Source organism: Ammospiza nelsoni, chromosome Z (assembly GCF_027579445.1).
Source record: "Ammospiza nelsoni isolate bAmmNel1 chromosome Z, bAmmNel1.pri, whole genome shotgun sequence".
NCBI classification, from domain to species: domain Eukaryota; kingdom Metazoa; phylum Chordata; class Aves; order Passeriformes; family Passerellidae; genus Ammospiza; species Ammospiza nelsoni.
The window spans coordinates 3,276,421-3,296,458 of NC_080669.1; the positions used below are offsets into that span (position 1 = coordinate 3,276,421).

At 40.5% G+C, this 20,038-nt stretch overlaps 1 protein-coding gene and 1 non-coding gene across 2 annotated transcripts; both read left to right on the plus strand.

The window, feature by feature from the left end:
* The first annotated feature begins 17,509 nt into the window (after positions 1-17,509).
* Positions 17,510-19,725, plus strand: LOC132086864 (cytochrome c oxidase subunit 7C, mitochondrial). The gene is made up of 3 exons (XM_059492804.1): positions 17,510-17,707; positions 18,640-18,785; positions 19,637-19,725. Exons 1-2 carry the CDS (start codon positions 17,633-17,635, stop codon positions 18,754-18,756), a joined length of 192 nt encoding a protein of 63 aa, XP_059348787.1. The 5' UTR covers positions 17,510-17,632; the 3' UTR covers positions 18,757-18,785; positions 19,637-19,725.
* LOC132087146 (small nucleolar RNA Z39) lies at positions 17,866-17,928 on the plus strand. Its single transcript, XR_009420460.1, has one exon. It is a non-coding gene; the product is annotated as a small nucleolar RNA Z39 (small nucleolar RNA).
* Positions 19,726-20,038: the final 313 nt, after the last annotated feature.

The window sequence follows — 20,038 nt, forward strand, 5'->3', positions numbered from 1 at the left end:
ATATTGTCCCACATAATTTAAATCTGATTTTAAAAACATGTTTTCTTTCCTCACCCTAAGATCCATTATTTTGAACGTATTTTCAGAAATGCTTACAACCAATGAAAAGCTTATCAGATTTACTTCAAAACTAAAAATATTTCAATAATCAATAAAGAAAACATTTGGATTCTATTATTCTGCATGACTTCACACATAATGTGACTAAAGGTAAACACAAAAATCAACTCAAATTTATGTGTAGTGCTGCTTTCTCTGCATGTTGGGAGCGAGAAAAAGAAAATAACTGCTGTCCATCCAGATGGCAAAGCACATCTCAGGCTGACTGAGACACGTTTTGCTTTTGTAATGAAAGAGCATCCACACACACTGAGCCTCCAGGCAGTGAGCTCTTCTCCTCACCCCAGAAGAGGAAAAACTGCTTCCTACCCTGGAACTGTCTGTTCTTCCAGCACACCATGGCAAAAATGATCCTCAAACCTAGAGTCTACTTATAACAGCTTCAAAAAAGAGTTTGCTGCCAATGGCTGAAGCAAGAGAACAGCAGGCAACTGGTGCTTTTGGACTAAGCTGTTGGTCTCACCACAAAATTTGGCAATTGCATGGGTCAGTCAAGCTGAAGACACTCAAGTTTAGACCAGAGGCAGTCATGAACATGGCTTACAACCAGAGCACCACTCAGCTGTCTCTCTACCACTTGAAAATTTAGCAGCAAGATTCTCTCTTTCATCTGGCAACTGGAAAGTGCTTTGGGGATGCTTGCTCAGTATCATTTGCAAACAACTGCAAGAAAAGGTGTACACACAGCAGTAGTGTGTATATATATACACACACAGATATCAAAATGAGAAGGAAAGCAACAGTCTAATTAAAATGCAAAAAAGCCACTTCAAAATCCCAGTGTAGCACTTTATGCATAAAATTAGGAATTCCTTGTGATTGTGGCAGTACCTGCTCATGAAGAAACATTCAAAACAGCTTACATTCAAGATTTTTTACAAGTAGAACAGGTAATGAATACAAGTGGAAATAGTCTCCAAGCTTCAATTTTTCTTAGAAAAAACAACCTCTATTTTCAAGCCAAATGAAGGAGTACCCAATGGCTTCCATGTTATTTTCAATTACATATAAGTGGACATGTACTATCAGCTGCTGTGAAAGCAGTATTCTGAAAAATATTATCAAGTTCAGAAATACATAGAAACGTTTTAAGATAATTTAATAAAATTACAGGATGGTTTGGGTTGGAAGGGACCCCAAAGCCCATCCAGTGCTGCCATGGCAGGGACACCTCCCACTGTCCCAGTGTCCAGCCCGGCCTCGGGCAGTGCCGGGGATGCAGGGGCAGCCCCAGCTGCTCTGGGCACCCTGTGCCGGGGCCTGCCCACCCTGCCAGGGCACAATTCCTCATTGCCAAGATCCCGGCCGGCCCTGCCCTCCGGCACCGGGAGCCGTTCCCCGGCCGCCGTCCCCGCGGCCCTCGGCAATCGTCCGTGTCCATCTTTGCCGCGGCCCCTTCGGGCCCCGCGAGGCCGCCCCGAGCTCGGGCCAAAGCTTCTGGTGCCCGGGTGAGCGACGGCAGCCGTGGCAGCCTTTGGTGCCGGCGGAGCCGCTCCATCCCCGTGCCCGCGCCGGAGCCTCCTCTGGCCCGGCTGCAGCAGCTGCAGCTCCTTGCTGGGCTGGGCCGGGGCTGGGGCAGCTCTGCAGGTGGGCTCTGCCTGAGGGGCAGAGGGGCAGAATGGCCCCTGCCCTGCTGCCCCCGCTGGGCTGGGCCCGGCACGGGGCTCGGGGCTCGGGGCTCTGGGCTCTGGGCTCTGGGCTCGGCACGGGGCTCTGGGCTCTGGGCTCTGGGCTCGGCACGGGGCTCTGGGCTCTGGGCTCGGGGCCCAGCCCAGCTCAGGCTTTGGGGTCCCAGCTCTGCCCCACAGCATCCATGTCACAGACATCTTTTGTGAAAAATCCTTTCTTTAGGATTTTTCCCCCTTCTGAGAAGCTGTGGCCTCAACAATAAAATGTGAACAATGTTTATCTGCTGCTGTGGAATGCAACAGGTGCATCCGTGATTGGTCTCCTGTGGATGTTTGGATTTACTGACCACTCACGGCAGAGCTGGGTCTCGCTCTCTGCTGAGCCACAGACCTTTGTTATTCATTCCTTTTCTATTCTTAGCTTAGCTAGCCTTCTGAGATCTTTCTCTTCTATTTCTTTTAGTATAGTTATAATGTAATATATATCATAAAATAATAAATCAAGCCTTCTGAACATGAAGTCAACATTCTTGTCTCTCTCTCACCTTGAAGACCCTTGTGACCACTGTCACACATCCCCAGGGCTGCTATCCCTTCTCTACCCAGCCTGGATTCATGCTTGAGATTGTTGAACATTTTGTGGATTTACCAGTTGCTATTTCTATATATTTATCAGTATATTCCTATTAAAAAGATGTAATTTTAACAAAAACATGCAATTTATTTTCTGACATGGCATGAAATTGGTGCTGTGCAGCTTAAAACATGTTTCTTGAACACTTGAAGAAAAAAATGGCTAAAGTATGCAACTAAACTATTCCCATGGCCATAGTCAGGGGCTGATATAAATTTTATCACTTTTATCCTTACATTTGCACAAGAACAGCTACTTATCACACACTGCATCATTGTATGTGTGTATGGCTTAATCCACACTGTCACTTTTCATCTGTTTCCTATTTTTTAATTGTGGGAACTAGGCTACTACATTTTGTATATTTAATTCTCTATCTGAACTTAAAATGATTAAAGAACATTTGGATGTGGAAAACCACAAACCTAATTTCAGCAAAGACTATGACACTAGCAGAGAACTCAACTTATATAGATTTATACTGAGAGTAGCTTAGAGAGCTCTTCTGTGTCTTCCAAAGACACAAATTTATTTAAGCATAAGCTTCCAGCTCATGAAGCACTATCAAGAGTTTTTTCCCTGTTGATCTTCAAAATATTTCTGTAGAGCACCACTTTGTAGGGTGAAATTTGTGTGGTAGTACAGAATGTCAGAGGATTGATACCATATTAAAAAGCATAGATTTCCAATTTAAGAAAAATATTATGAATTAGAGTCTTACTTACCCACTACCATATGACATGAAAAGACATGTATGGGTGTACACATAAACTCAACAGGAGAATAAGCAGCAGAGGGAGGGAAGTGCACACACAAATTCTCTTACTTAAATCCTCTAAAGGAACTTCCAGACAAATGTTGGTGCTCAGTAATCAGCAGATTTTTCTCTCATTGATTTCACTGCCATCTAGTTTTTAAGCCTGAACTGAGACACCATGAACTCCTTCTCATGTGCTATCCCTCTGCCTCACCTTTAAAAGAAAAAGTCCCTACATATATGATACTGCTGGAATACCTGCAGATTAAATAGCCTATGGAATGTATGGAGAAAAGCAATACGAAATGAATTAAATTTCTTAATACGATTTTTACAAAAACTTTTCGTTTCTTAAGAGAATAATCTTCCTGGTTTTCCAAACATAAACTTATGAAAGAGGTTTCTTGGGTTCCAGGGTAAATTGGCTACTTGGATGTGCACACAGCAAACTCCCAACAGCCTCAGGAAGAAGAGAATGACAGTAGCTAGTTTCTTTCATACTGATCTGTATTCAGAAACAAAGAGAGGGAAACAATACACAATGATTTATTTTTATGAATGTCAGGAATGACAGTGCACTTTAATTTTTTTTAATCCATCCCAAATTATATCTGAGGCAAATATTTCATTTTAAGAGTCCTGTTAAATGTTTTCAAAGGCCTTGTTCTATGTGTTCATGAAATAACTCGCTATTTTTTAGCTTTCAGGAATGGTAATTGTTGTAAATCTTTCAAATTAGCATGAGTAGTACCAGCAAGACATCCTCTTAAAATTCATCTACATTGTTGCTGGAATATTTATTATGTACCAAAATATTTAAAGAAAACCTACAACTACTACAATTCAAATTTCATTATTTCATTTCACCTAAGAAACCCTTTTTTACAGCACTTAATATTATTGTTTTGTCACTGTGTGAGAAAGTGCCTAATCCAACCACTATCTTGAGTGGAAAGACTTCTTTACATTAGGTGGCTGAATGAAACCATTATATAAACTGGACATTCCCTATTGTGTTTTATCAGTTTGCACAAGTAAATTGCAGTGCTCATTGTAGTAATTGACATTTCCAACATTTGCACACACAATAGAAGTGTTAGCACCATTTATAAGCTAGTTGGGTCTTGATGGATTGGTGACCTTCAGAGGTCCTTCAGCATGGATTTTCTCTGGCTGCTGCTGCTGCAGCAGCTGGGGAGATCATCTCACCCATTTCCTCATTATGATCACCTGCTGTCCAGCATCCCTTTTGTGTCAGCGTCTCCTAACTACTTACAGCCCTACTGATGCCTACTATTGAAACTTTTTAACATTCACCTCACCCCTTCCTCACTTCCCCCTTTGCCTCTTGGAAAGCACATTTGTATTCCCTGCTCCAGCTGATGGTGACACGAGCAGAGGTTTTCAGCTGGTGTTGCACAGACCACTGACCAATTTTTTCACATGCTAAAAGGCATTACTGTGTAAAGGCCAACCTCACAAACTGCATTCTTCCTCCTTTATGAGAAACTGACTTGAGAAAACAGCTCCATGTCCTGACCTCTTCTGTTGGTCCTACAAATCAATACATAGCCTAGGAAATGAAGAAACTAACACAATTTGGCTTGATACAAAAAAATTATTAACATAATACATATTATTTTGTGACTCTATTCCTATTTGCAGTTGGTAGAGCAGCAAAACCTACTGAAAACAGAGCAGACTGAAGATAACACATGTAACAACTTCTCTTGTCTAGAATGAGTAGCAATTCAAACTCACAATGAAATGAATGCCTCACATCTTCTCAGGGGTAAGAGAATAAAATATAAGCATTTTGCAGACAAAATAATCACACTGCCCATCTTTTGTTGAAAGGCAAAACCACATATTTTTAAGAGACAATATGTCATTGTATAAGATGTTCCTCTTTAAATTATTTGCACGATTCTTATAGATTTGGTGTTTGATTAAAAAACCACAAGCCACAAAACTAACAAATAAACAAAAACCACCAGTACAACAAAACTCCAAACAAACAGAAACTAAACTGAGAGTCCTGATGTTGCTATGCATGTATTGCTACTTCTCAGGGAAGAACAGCTCTCAAAATGCTCTGCCATAAGCTACCATGGGATGGACCACAGAATCTTGGTACTTGCCCTCAAGGTCCTGGTGGAAGTCTGTTCTGTTCTGGTTGTCATGGCTGTGAAGCAGAGACATTTTTACAGGCCTTAAAAATAAGTAATCTTGAAGGAAAACATAACTCAGCCAAACTAAAGGAGATCCTGTCATGCAACATCTCTCATTTCTTCCCTGTAAAGGTAAGAAGAGGCCAGAGGGGAAGAAGTCATTGATTATGAGATTCTCTGGTCTCTAAAACATTGAATGCACGATTTCATTGCAAACAATATAAAGCACCAATGGGAAAGTGTGGGTGAGATGTTTAAAACATTTTCCCAGGGAACCTCCCTAGCTTCAGTTTCAGCAAAGGAAAACCTTCATACAAAGAAAGGTTCTGACAGGAAATATCCAAGTTGCTTTCCTAGCTGCTTATGTTTTTATAGCTGTACTCAAACACAGTGTGTATATATACAGTATCCATACATGTTTATATACACACCCAACAGCCACCTAATTTATCATTCCCTTTGTTATCTTATATTCACATGAATATAAGATGTTCCTTCTGCTTTCTCATGCTTCCTGGTCTATCTTTTGGATTTTTTCATAACACTCCCATGCCCCTAAGCACTCCAGGGAGATGTGGACAGCTATTAGCACCATACTGAGGCTGAAGCCAAGTGAGACAGGCTCCACACCAGGATCAGAAGCAGGAAACCAACCCACTCCTTTTGCCATGGAGTAAGGGGAAAATGCATTCTGCAGCAGGGACACAGATTCCTGACCTACACAAAAAACTCTAGGTTTGGAGCAAACATACTGAAAGAGCAGTAAAAAACTTAAAACTGCAGTTACAGCCAAGCAGCAACCAGCTTACACACATACTGCAAGCTTAGGGGAAAAAAAATTGACGCCTTATTCCTCACTGCATCAGGTTTATTCCAATATATCAGTCAGTAAATAAAGGACATAATTTGCAGGGCTCAAATTAAAGTAGTGTCAGACATCACCCTGAAACTAACAAGGAGAATTTATAAAATCTAACTCTGATAGCAAACTGATTGATAGCCAAATTTCAGAACAATCCTGGTCCCAATGAAATCAATGCAAAATTGTTATTTTGAAGGTTTTTAGTACTTGTAAATTTTAGATTAGTTCTGTGAGCTCTAACTCTTTATACAATATTGCATAAGAACTCTACTTTCCTCAGTACTCATCACATTTTCCTGTAGCACAATGTTCTGAGACAAGAAGATTTATAAAAACAAAATATTCCATGTTAATAAAAAGGGTTTTTTATTTGTTACTCATGTCTTTATTCATTTTGTGTGCTTCTGTAGTGACAGCTCAGGTCATGCACAGCAGAACTTGTGGTAAGCACAAGTCTCATGTCAATATTATCTCAGGAACTCCCTGTCCCTTTGGAAGTCCTGAAGGGACTTAGACAGAATAACCAGGACACAGATTTGCTGTCAGATTATCATGACCACTCCTTATAAGCCCCTGGACCATAACAAATACAACCTGTAAGATCTCTCTTTGCATGCACTCAGATAAAGGATTGACTTTTCCTCCTTCTCTAGAAGCAGATTCAATGACTAGAAACAAGAAAAATTCATTTTCTTCTGATAACCTATCATTTTAGTTTCCTCAGTCAAATTAAGGAGGTTATGAATTGTCTGTATGCAAACAGAAATAGCCAATAACCCTTACACACTGCTTAAGTGAAACTGCCATGGAATTTTAAAATTTATTTATTTACAATTTCTCTAGAAAAGAGAATCACTAAAATACATTGGTGAGAGCAGATTTTACTTAGAGGAACGACTAATACATATTAGGAAAGACACTAAACAGCAGCATAACCCTCCTTGCACCTGCATTTTCTGCAGAATTCCTGTGGACAAGTGCTGGATAATTTCAGTGACACTGATTTTGACAAGAGTTTCTTCCAAAGACCACACAGCCACAGGCACAAGACCAAGAAAAACAGTAGGATCATTCTTCTTGTTGATCAAAGAGAATAAATTAGTATAGACAGGACCTCGTGCTGACCCCTTCAAATCTAAATCATAGATTTCATTCAGATTTGGACTTTGTCTCCACAACTCATCTTTCTTTGCTTGCCATAAATTCAACCATAACTTGGAAAATGCCCCATATTTTAACTTTATGTGGAATGAACATGATTCTCAACAAAAGCCTCCTAAGGCTAAAGCCACTGTGGGACTCCTGAGCAAATGATTTAACATCTCCTTTAAAGTACAAGGCTATGTAATCTTCTTTGGTGATCATCCGATTTGAAGCCAGGCCTAGATCTCAAAGAACAGTTGTGTAATCTTGGCTACAACTTCTGGAACAAAAATGCTAAATTGTCATAAAATGCTTTTGCAAAGTCCATAAAATAAATTAGGGAGGCAGATTTGCAGAGAATGTTAGGGCTGCTAAGAACAGTTAATAGAGATTTCAAGAAAACAAGGACTTGCACAAAATATTCTATCAAAAAAAATAATTAAGGACTAAAACTATCTTAAGTATACATTGTCATCATCCTATGTAGGATGTGGACATGTATGATATATGATGTATCACATAATTAACACTAGTATGCCTCTGCACAACTCATCCAGGACAACAATTTGCTGCATGAATGTTTAACTGAAAGAGGAGAATGACAGCTGTGAAAACATATGTATCCTCTCAACAAATATAATAGTCTCAGTAGGAGGCAAAAGAATAAACATCACACAAGGCACAGTAAATACAAACTGAAAGTGTTTATTATATTGTCACTTCTAATTCCAAGAGATTTAACAGATATCCTGATAAAATTCACATGCCCTTTGGAAACTGTGATGACAGAATAATGTGTTACTGCTTTCCTTTTATCAAAACACCAAATCAGATGCATCAGATGAAAACATGTGCTCACTTATAAAGCCAATCCCAGTTTGGGATGCACTTCAGCACATATTGGAGCACAATCCAGTATCATGCACTTGAACCCCAAAGAGCCTTGCTGAATATAGTAGCACAGAACAAAGCTAATGCTGTTATCTCATGGATATGTTATCAAATTCCCTATACCTTTTTTCACTCATCCTCAACCTTTCCCCTATTTGTTTTCAGCCCCAGTCCTTTGCTTCCTCCCAACTTTCTGTCCAAATTACTGTTTGTGGTATTTGCTGGGTCCCCAGGACGAAGGAGGAATTGAGAATCTGACTCCATGTTCTTAGAAGGCTATTATATTACATTACATTATATTATATTATAGGAATACTATACTAAAGCTATACTATAGAATAGAGAAAGGACACAGACAGAAGGCTACAAAGAATGATAATGAAAACTTGTGACTCCTTCCAGAGTCCCAACACAGCTGATGGTCATTAAGTCAAAACAATTTACATTAAACCAATCAAACATGCACCTGTTGGATAAACAATCTCCAACCACATTCCAAAGCAGCCAAACACAGGAGAAGCAAATGAGATATTATTGTTTTCATTTTTCTCGGAGGCTTCTCAGCTTCCCAGGAGAAGAAACCCTGGTGAAGGGATTTTTCCAAAAATATGACAGCGACAACTGTTCATGCATCAAATACTCAAGAGACAGAATTGCAGTTTAAGGCAATCCTGTAAAACATCCACAGATTAAAAGGCCTCAAGGGATCTGCCAAAAAAGCCTAGAAAGAGACTTCAGATTTTAGGAAAAAAAGAATAAGTATCAGAACAACTTTTGGCTCTTGTGATATAACTTGAAAGTATTTTCCAAGAAAGAAATAAGTTTTGGAAAGAAATCCCAGAAATACAGAGCAGAGGCAAGAACTGGGATGAAGTTGTGGCACGTACCCTCAGTCTCAAGAGACAAGAAACTTCAGTGCTCTCATCCTACATGTGCAATTCTCACACTTTAGGCATAATCTAGGAGAAAGTGTGATTGGTGACAAAAATTTTGTATGAGAAGTTAAGTTGATGTGTGACATTATGCATGTCAGTAAAAGCTGTGAGGGAAGTCAGTTTCTTAGAGAAACTTTGCGTATCTGCCCATATTCCTACAGCCTGTCCCTGAATTCTCACTCACAGAATTGAAGCCTCAAGAACAAATCCACCCATGCTGCCTATTTATCTGAAAAATTGTTTCAAAAGAAGTTCTACACGCAGTTTCAAGCAAGACTCAGCAACAGGTACCCAGCCATGTGCTTGTTCTTCCAAAACAAAAGCATCATCCCCTGCAGAAATTCATGTCCCAGCTGTCCCAGCCCTGCTCCCTGCTCTGGGGAACCATAAGGAAACACGTTTGCCTGGATTTCACTGTGCTGTGTGCTACCAGAACAGTAGGAAACAATAAGTACAATGGGCCATCAATCTGTTCAATTTTGTGTAATTTTAAATAAGAATTAGCCATTCATAATTTCTAATTAAGACAAGCAATAAATAACCCTTGATTCAACCTGAGTAGGTTTAGGCAAATGACATTTTTCTGTTTCACATTTCCATTACTTCAGCGTGGTTATTTTCAAAGACAAGAACCACTTGCTCTACAATAACGTGACACTCTTGAGCTGAATTAAACATGCTGTATTCTTGCAAAGTTAGCTATTTTTACACTTGAACAGTCAAAGCAAAAATTGGCAGTATCATACAGCTCTAGTCAGGAGTCAAGTTTCCAACTGTGAAATGAAATTCCGTGAAGCAATTGAGTATGTGCAGTAGGAAAAAAAATCCACTGCTATCCCCATGTCTAGTTGATAATGATTTCCTTTTATAAAATGTATTGAATTGCCATTTATAAAATGAACTATTTTAAAGGAGAGAGCTGAGTACCAGTGACAAGCTGCTGAAGTTATCAAATTCTTCAGGGAAGGTTTTGCACTCATCTCTTCAAGACATAGAACAAGACAAAGACGAGACATGAAAAAAAAGATAACCTTTTGAGCAAAAGAAATTGTTCAAGGTATTTGATAAATACATCAAACATCTGATAAAGTTTGGAGCCACAGAGGATTAAAAATGACAGTAAGTCCACCTAATATGAGTGCGTTTCTCCAGACATTTAAGAGGATTTTTTTTAATCTCAGGAACAAATATTAAGCTGATAAAAAATATTTTTTAAAATGTTCAAGTAAAGACATGAATAAGGATTTTGGAGTTGGGTGACTTGAGAGGAGCCAAAAGGAGTGCACGGAGAGTCAAGTTCATGATTTCCAAGGTTAGGAGGGCAAATGTAAATTTTCCTAACACAGGCTGGTTATGTCAGGACCTTATCCTGCAGCCCTCCACTACCAAAACGTTGCCCCATAAACCTGACACAGCAGGAAATTCTCCTATGGTGCCTCAGAGTGGACCAAACAAACAGTATCGGTTTGTAAAAATCCAGTTTTAGGTGGAGAAGGAGAGCACACACACAGAACATTCCAGGAGCCTACACACTATCAAAACCCAGCTTATGTTCCACTAAATGTTTGGATAGGTCACAGAAGCAGATCCACTGCCAAACGATATGGAAAAAAATTGAGATTATCATTTGGAAAAATAGTGGTTACTCAGCATTTGCAGTTGGCAGCTTGGCACAAACTTTGTTTTGGATACTTAGTAACCTATGGTAAGGCAGCAGCTGCAAACATTTTGAAAATGCCACTCTATAAAATAAATCTTCTCGTAATCCCATTACGAGAAGTTTGTCAGTAAAATATTTCCTCCTACTCATTTGACTGGTAAAACTTGACCCTAGATTTTCTAGCAGAGTGACCTTGTTGTTGTTTATCATGAAGATGATGTGAGTCCTCATCACTGTCACTTCATTTTAAGTTTATATTTAAAGTGAATGAGTCAGTACAGCTTGAATTACATAGAAAATACATAACAAAGTCCAAGACTAAATATTCACAGCACTTTCAGCATGCCTGAATGCTGACCAAGCAGCCAGTTCTGACACATGAAGTGTCTGTGCTGTGGCAGACATTGGCTCTTTGTTGACCTCACAAACAAGGAGATAATGTTGATGCACAATGAATATAAACTAGAGGCACCAGCAGACTTCACATCCAACATTTCAAACAGTTAATATTTCATTATAACGATCACTGATAGGTGACACACTATATTTCACCAGCATATTACACAAACATTCTGAAAAACTAAGTCTGGAGAAGGAATCAGTGAACAGGTCACTGGAGGAGCTGACAGGCTCATGTGTAAATAAAGTAGTTTAGCTAGACTGAACTGGAATGTTGCTAATGAATCAAAGTATCATAAGAAACATTCACAGTTTCTTGTCATGTATTTGCAGGAGGGTGAAATATTACCCAGTTCTCTCAGGAGCTGTGGATGCATCTCTTCAGGTCCCATGAACTGGTGCACCTTCAGCTACTTTCAGCAACTTCAGAAGTTCCAGCTTTAAGCTCTAAGAACTAAGATGATAAATCATTTTTATATCCTCACTGATGTCAAAATTGAAATGACACAATTTCACCTCTTGTCAACACTGGCATGTTTGTGTATGGTACCTGAGAATGGATTGTAAAAACATCAGTTACTGTTCTTTCGTCATGGTAAGTCAGCAGTAACCACACTGCCAGGCATCCTTGTTGTAAAAGACACAGTTAAAAGCTGTTGCCACAAGTGAATTTCTAGTCTAACAACATATTAACAAGAAAAATTACAGCAATACTTGCTTAGCAGCTAAACCATCTGCCATAATTAGAGAGAGAAAGTAATAGTACAGAGAGCTTGTGCTTAGGCCAACTAGAAGTTGCTGGAAACATCAGTCCAGAAAGTGCACTGTGAAAATACAATAACAGAGTGTGATTACATTGTACAGTAAGTTATAGAGGAACACAAATTGATCTTCAATAGTTAAAAAGTGATATTTTAAATAAAAAGTACCTAAGAGAAAAGCACTCCCCCTCCACCTTTATCTCTCTCTAACTGCTGTATTTCTTTTGGCATTGTCTCACAGAAAGCCTCAGCACTGGGAATTTCCTAGGGCATGCCTGCAATGACTGAAAATAAAAAAAAAAAAAACATTTACCACACTAGGCAAATGCTCCTCAATTTTTGGTTCTTATGCTTGGTCACCCCTTTTCATGGAAATTACAGTAATTTGGTATCTTAGCATACCACTTTACAACATATAGAGTTGGACATGTTATCTACACCAAAAAGCCCTTTCCAATTCATTGTACATCACTGCTTGACTTGGTAGTTTGAGGGTAATTTGCTCTTTTAAGTTGTTAAAAAAAGACCCTGGGTAGGTTAAACACCTGCTTCAAAACTCAGCAGCCTGAGTTTATTTTATGGGTTATCCCAATATGTCACAAATTTTAGCCTATTTAAAGAATACATTAGTCTGGGAAACATTCACAATATCTAGCCTGGCTTTGGAAACAAACAATACCTTGTTGACAACACTGCTACCCGTCAGCATTTCTTTCCAAGATTAAGGGACAAAAAAAAAAATTGATAATTTTTTTTTTAATTTTACAATTTAAATTTGATAATTTTTAACTGCATTTTAATTTTTTTTAAGACACATGCAAGTGTTTCACTTACCTCAGTCAGGGTGAAAATATGTATAGCTGTGTACAGCTAGAAACAAGGCAGAAGTGGAAAACATTATAAATAATAGGTTATACAAATAATGCAGGTATATGAATATATTAAAAAGAAGGGAAAAGACAATGTGTGACAAGTATGTGAATCATATATATCATATGTATATTGGAATAACTGTATTTGGAGGGCTCTTTTTTATTCCCATATTTTGAACCACATGCAGTCCTCCAGGTGGAGAAACCAATAAGAAGAGTTTAAAAAAAAATTAAGGGCATTTTTTTGCTTTTACCACCAAGTAAAGTGAGTATTGCACCTGCAAGGACAAATGGTGATTTCAGGGCTCCTAAGATATTCCTACACACAAAAGATTCCCTTCAAGCACAAGCTTTAGCAACCAAGCAATGGCTGTTACAATGAGATAGTTTAAAATGAAGTAATTATAAAGCTGCTTGCTGTAATTGCAAACCAACTGTCTTCATGTCTATGATAAAAATACAGAGCTTTGCAGAGTCCATTTCAGGGACAGACAAGAAGACAAAATAAATAAAGCAAAGTGGCTCTTACTCACTGTGCAAATCCTTGTGAAGCCTCTGGAATAGGTTCTGTGTTACCAACCTTCCATTATGTATTCTAAACAGTCTTTTGGGAGATTTAATTAATGCTGCAAAAGACTAATGAAAAAAGTAATTCTGTGAGGGTAAAATATTATTGTTGGGCACTTATTTCAGCTGCTGAAATACTGACAGTACACACAAACGAGACTCTGCTTCCCTAAGGAATCACTTACATGAAGGGACAATTTTGGAACTATTTCACACATAATGTGAAAATAAATTTATCTAGGTACATTGCCAAAACTGTGATTTTTTCACTATGCACACCCAGCTTAGCTGTTTTCATGAGTAACACTCAACCTATAAATTTGTGCTCAACTTTTCACAGTACCTGTGGTTTTTGCTAAAAAAATGACACCAATAAACAGAGACAGAGCAAAGTTCCTACAGCACTTTTATATTCATAATGTCTTAAAAATGTGAAATACCCAGGTACTGTGTTTACTCCCCCCCCCCAATCCTAATGGCAAACCAAATTATACAATCAGAGTTAACAAGCAAAATTGGGATGCACAGGTCCACTTTTTAGTTTAAAACAGATGCAAAAATAACAGTATTTTAATTCAGGTTGAGAGCAGTAACTTGAGCTGCATATGTTAACTCTTTTTTTAGCATGTTAACTGTAAAAGGTTAAAAATGTTAATTATACAGTCATAAAGGCAATTTGTGGAGTGGTGGCTGACAAAATTACAACAGCAGATCATCAGGAAGATGATTGCACATGAAGATATTATAGTACAAAGCAAAACTTCCACTTATTTTGTTCTCTTATTTATAACATATCACGATACACTGAAATCTTAAGTAATATTTTAATACCTACCACCTTATCTTAAAAATCATCATGAATGATGCTGGGAAATAACAGCAATAAATGCACTTATTAATAAATAAAGCATTAGCAGTGGCTGGGTCTCAGGAAAGTTTTATTTTTCTCATGTGACAATTTTCTCATGCCCCAATACCAAATAATATATATGTATTCTGCAGTAAAGCTGTAGTTGGACAAGCTCTTTCTGCCAATATAAACTGACGTTGCTGCCAAGAAAAGCACTAATTCTATGCATCCATTTCCACCTTTTTAATGCTACAACTGTTTCACACCTTCCTGTGGGCCAGTTGAGCCTCTGTGCCACAGATCCCCAACTAGATCCGTGAGATGATCCAGTCCAAAGAACAGCTGGGGGAGGAAACTGCCCTTTGAGCTGTGCACTGAAAAAAAATATTTTCAATGCATATTTACATTTGAAAGTTTACATTATTTACATTTGGAAGCTGGTTTTAACAACTAAATGGAAGAATAAAAGATGCTCCTTCTCCAAACAGACTCCTCCAATGGCATCCTGTTGCTATCAATGGCTGCAACAAATCTGTAACTGTTTCCACAGGATAATTCCTTTTACTACTCTGCTTTACTTACCTGACACTTATGTGGGCTCTCTGAAATCAAGGCAACGAAATTGAGAAATTAACCCAAAGTTTTGCCAAAAAACATATCATTAATATCCATTATATTATGTCTCTCCAGCTTCTACTCACCCTTTCCCTTTCATTACTTAGAATTTAACAACTGCTTCATCTTATGGTTAATATCTGACCTTATGACTGAAGGGAGGTTAATTCCTAAGTTGAATGTTAGACAAAATAATTTATCGTGTCAGCAAAAACAGAGGACAATCTCTGTAGGAAAACAATGGTTTTGTGTCACCAATGAGTTATTTTGTCTCCTGAGCCCTCTGTCCATGACAGTAACAAAACAGTTTAGGGAGTTTATGCTATTAAAAAGCTTTTGTGAAGTACACACACCTCAACTTGACCATACATAATTTCAGCATTTAAAAACAACTGTTTACTTATAAAAGAGGATTTTAAAAGCCAGTATGACTTTTATCTTGGTTCTCTCACTGTACTTCAGTGATTGGCAGTTTCAACCCCAAAGTCTGTGTATTTTGTAAAACATACACTAATCTTTCTGTGCTTCTTTCTTCCATAAAGATCATAAAATATAGATCCTGTGCGTTACTTTTTTAGCTACCTGTGGGTTTTTTTCTTATTTGTATTTTTTGGTGTCAAGATCAAGCAGAGAAACATTCTTTGTGGGGAAAAGTGAGTAAAAAAGGAGCACCTGAAAGAACTCGTCACCAAATCATATTCATATAAGCCAAATGTAATTATTGAAGGTGAAAAAGATAACCTGGCAAAAAGTAGTATTTTTTTTAAAGGAAGGAAAAACTGTAGACATAAAAGATGCACGGCCCAGGCCAGGGAATTTCACCCAGTAATTAATTCTGTAATTGCCACAGTTTGTGTGTGAGTTAAGAGCACCTTTTTATAAAGGCAGGCAGTGCAGCACTTGGCATCTCCTGCAAAAATCTGCCCTGCTACCTAATTACCCTCACCATAATTAAGGAACATCGTATTACTAATGCTTTAGAAGATATTATCTTTCATTCCTTCGCCAAAATTCTAACCAATGCCATACTCTAAACTCCTCCCCCATGGCTTTCTGCGGCTGGTGAGCACTTACTTTGTATCATTTCATGATTTTAAGGAGAACAGATTTGAGTGCTCAGCTCTATTTCTCCAGCTGTAAAACAACCCTAGCTATCTACCACTCTCTAATCATATTTACCTAGAGATTCCCCAATTCTGCCTACGAAGAAAAACATCTGCGGAGCATCAAGGATTAAACTGCTGCTGCGGCAACACCATAAAATCCACTGCAGGACGAGAAGAGCTACATTAAAACAAGAACATTTGTTATAAAGATGATAAAGCAGATTGCAGAGCACTGTCGTGCCATAAATTCCAATTAGAAAATGCTCGAGAAAGGGGGAGCAGCGGGGAGAGAGGCCTGGCTGCCTGAGCACCAATGGAATTTACCAAAAGTAGGAAAGCATCTTACCTCAGATTTAGCAAATGGAAGAGGGAAAAAGTATTGCAAACTCTGAGAAAATAAAAGTCTATCTAAACAAAGGGAAAAAATCTAAAGAACAACTAGCTAAAGAAATCACAAGTAATGACAAAAAGCATCCTAGGGTTCTTTATCAGCTATTAGTGATCAAGGACCACCAACAAATGTAATTAAGCCTCACTTCTCAAAGTAATTTTAACCTGTTTTTATTAAATTATTGCTTTGGTGAGCATAATTTACATCCTGATTTTCTATCCTTTTGCAGTACATAAACATGCAGAAAGGCTATGAAAAAAAAAAAATCCTTCCTTGCAACACTGAGATGGTAGCATCGAACTTCTTTTCCTGAAAAGTTTGTCTTTAAAATAATCCATGTAAGAAAACAGATGGAAACCACCAATACTGGAAGTTTGTCTTTAAAATAATCCATGTAAGAAAACAGATGGAAACCACCAATACTGGAAGTAACTTTGGCAAATGTGAAGGGGGCTGGGGGGGGGTCTTTTTCGTTCACATTGCCAAAATTTCTTTAAAGTTTAAATAGACCACAATATAGTAACTGAAGGCGGTGTTACCATATAAATAAGCCATGTACAAATCACCACCATCCATCATGTTAGAGAGGAACCCTTAAAAAAAAAAAAAAAAAGAAGAGCGTGGAGTGACAGGAGAAGGGGGAACGGGGGCAGACTAGGAGAGGGCAGGGCTGGCCGGGATCTTGGCAATGAGGAATTGTTCCTTGGCGGGGTGGGCAGGCCCTGGCACAGGTGCCCAGAGCGGCTGGAGCCCTGGAAGCACCCAAACTACAAAGCCTGGTTGGACATTGGAGCTTGGAGTCACCTGGGATGGTGGAAGGTGTCCCTGCCCGTAGAGGGCGGGGAGCGTAGAACCGGATAAGCTTTACGGCCCTTCCCAACATAAGCCATTCTGCTACTGTATTTTTCGTCCACTTAGTGGGATCCGTGAGCTCTACATTTAAACTGGTCCAGTGCACCTCGTAAAAAACACAGTTCACCCTCAGCCCCCCTCCCGCCATTTCCCGCCGCCCCCTCAGCCGCCACAAAATGTCGGCGGGGCCGAGCGCGACTCCCCCCCCCCTCCCTCCCCCCCACCGCGGAGCGCGCGCGGGGCTCGACCAATCGCAGGGTGCTGTTTGGCACCACGTGACCGCCAGGAACTACAACTCCCGTCATGCCCACGGCGCCCGCTTCCTCCTTCCCGGTTCCGCTTCCGGCTCCCGTCGGCCGCGCCACCCCGAGGAAGGTCGCGCAGGGCGGACGAGTGGCTGCTGCCTCCTGTCCCTATCATGCTGTCCGCCGGTGTCCGCCGCTTCGCCACCTCCGCCATCCGCCGCAGCCATGTTGAGGAGGGACCCGGGAAGGTGGGCAGCAGCGTCCTGGCCCGCTGAAGGTCGCGGGGTGGGGGTTGGTGGCTGCCCTGCGCCTGGCTGTGGTGTGTGGGCTTTGGGGTGGCGCGGTGTTGCCGGTAGCGGCACAGCAGCGCAGATCGTGTGGGGGCAGAACGCCCTTCCCTGCGGTGGTACAAATGATGAGCATTGCGGTATGAGGGGTAACAATGATACTGTAAACGCTTTCTGATGTACCTGGCCGGTTTTCTCAAGCCTTCGGTCTGAAGGGTTAATTTTGCATGCATAACTGATAGGAGAAAATTCTTCGCGGTGAAGATAATGAAATACCAGAACACTTGTGGGCTGTAGGTGTGTATCCTCAGAGCTTTTATAATTGACCGCAGCGAACCGGCCTCACCTTGGGCAGGACGGGAAGGGGAGGAGAGGACGAGGTGACCTGCAGGCTGTAATCATGGAGTGTTTGGGTGGGGAAGGACCTTAAAGATCGTTCTGTTCCACCCCTTGCCATGGGCAGGGGCATCTCCCAGCCAGCCCCGAGGTCCAGCCTGGCCTGGGACACTGCCAGGGATCCGGGGCAGCCCCAGCTGCAGTGGGAACGTGGGCCAAGGCCGTAGCACCCTCACAGGGAATCATTTCTTTACAGTACCCACCTGAAATATCTCCTCTTTGAGTTATAATCTGTTTTCTCTTGTCCTGCCAGTGTAATTCTCCGTGAAGAATCCATCTCCAAATTCCCTGTGGATGCTTTTCAAATACAGGAAGGTTATTTATTACCTTAAATATTTTATTTCTTGCCTTGAAAAATATTGAAAATGCTTTGAAAGTGCCTAATTTTTTTTTTTTTTTTTTTTTTGTTCTGAGATTCTTACCACTTCCAGATGGGTTAGAAAGGATTTAATGCTTGGTTTGCATTAAGGCTAAAATTCTCTCATTTTTCCCTGCAGAACCTCCCATTCTCTGTGGACAACAAGTGGAAGCTGCTGGCCATGATGTGCGTCTTCTTTGGGAGTGGATTTGGTGCCCCTTTCTTCATAGTCAGGCACCAGCTCCTGAAGAAATGAAGGGATCAGGCTGCAGCTGCACCAGCTGGGTGAGCGCTTCTCTTGGATTTCCTAGCGCAGTGGCGTTCAGGGAGCCTGTCCTGCTCAGGATCTCACAGTTCTGCAGTGCTGTGGTCTGCAGCTGCCTAACAGCAGCTGGGGCAGCGAGCAGGTGCGAGTTTGTTGCTGCTGCCGCTGCTGCTCTCGGTGCTTTGTGACCTTTGCCTCCCCAGAGGCCGCTCCTCCCTGCCTGCAGCTCCTGCCTGCAGCTCCTGCCTGCAGCTCCTGGCTGTGCCCGGAGCACGGCTCGTTGGTTCCTGCCCCGAGGTGCAGCTGGTGAGGAGCTGTGGTGAAAGCTCAGGGGAAAGCCGCGTCTCCTTGAGCCTCTATCAAAACAGTCTCACCACCTACATCATTCACGGGTTATTGTGCAGTTGAGGTGAAGTCATTAACAGGGATTAATTGGTGCTTGCTGATGGGTCCTGATAAAGAAAGCATCAGACTATGCAGCCGTGGCACTTCAGTTTGTTTTAGGGTGATTCCATTCTGGAAATAACTGCTATTGTCTGTAATATGAGAAAATAAACATATTTCAGGAGTTTCAGTGACCCAGGTGGTTCTTGACAGGAAATGACAGTCCTTACTGGAAGCTCAGAATTTGAACAAATTGTGCAATTCCTTTGCCAGATTGATGTTTATTCCACCTTCGACTGAGGAGAAAACCAAAATCAGCAGATTTGTGTTGAAGTTGGGCATTTAGAACTGGGGGTTTCATGCAAGCTGAGGCCTCTGATGCAAAACCAGACAGTGGATGAAACAAGGTCCTGAAATAAAGCAAAGTTCAAATTAAAATACGTTTATTACAAGGCTCTTAAGTTTCTTCAATTTCTTTTTCTTGCAGAGTTGAAGTCTTCTGCACAGCATCGTTCAATGGGGATATGATAGCTGCAACCCCTGCTGGATGTCTCTAAATAAAATCTTACACCCCAAGGCCTTGGGCTGTGTGTTTTGTGAAACTCCTGAAGTGCTTTTGACAGCTGGTGTGTACTGAGAGCCCCTCGTAATTTCAGTGTATTGCCATTCAATTAAACACTTAATTGTCGTCATGAATAAGAACACAGAGTGGGGAAAATCACATTTCAGAACAGAGGGATCGGGCTGAACTTCTTTTACTGCTCAGAATAATGACCTGGGACAGTTGATAGCAGTGGGTATCCTGTCACCATAATCCATGCTGCAGAAATTTTAACTTTCCTTTTCTGTGGCTTTTCTTCCAGGCTCAGCAGTTCTGAGGAGCTGCTCT

Bases quoted from the DNA above. Each gene is read 5' to 3' on its own strand.
- LOC132086864 (XM_059492804.1), top strand. From the start codon at position 17,633: ATGCTGTCCGCCGGTGTCCGCCGCTTCGCCACCTCCGCCATCCGCCGC. The intron at 17,708-18,639 runs GTGGGCAGCAGC...TTTTCCCTGCAG, and splicing joins TTGAGGAGGGACCCGGGAAG to AACCTCCCATTCTCTGTGGA.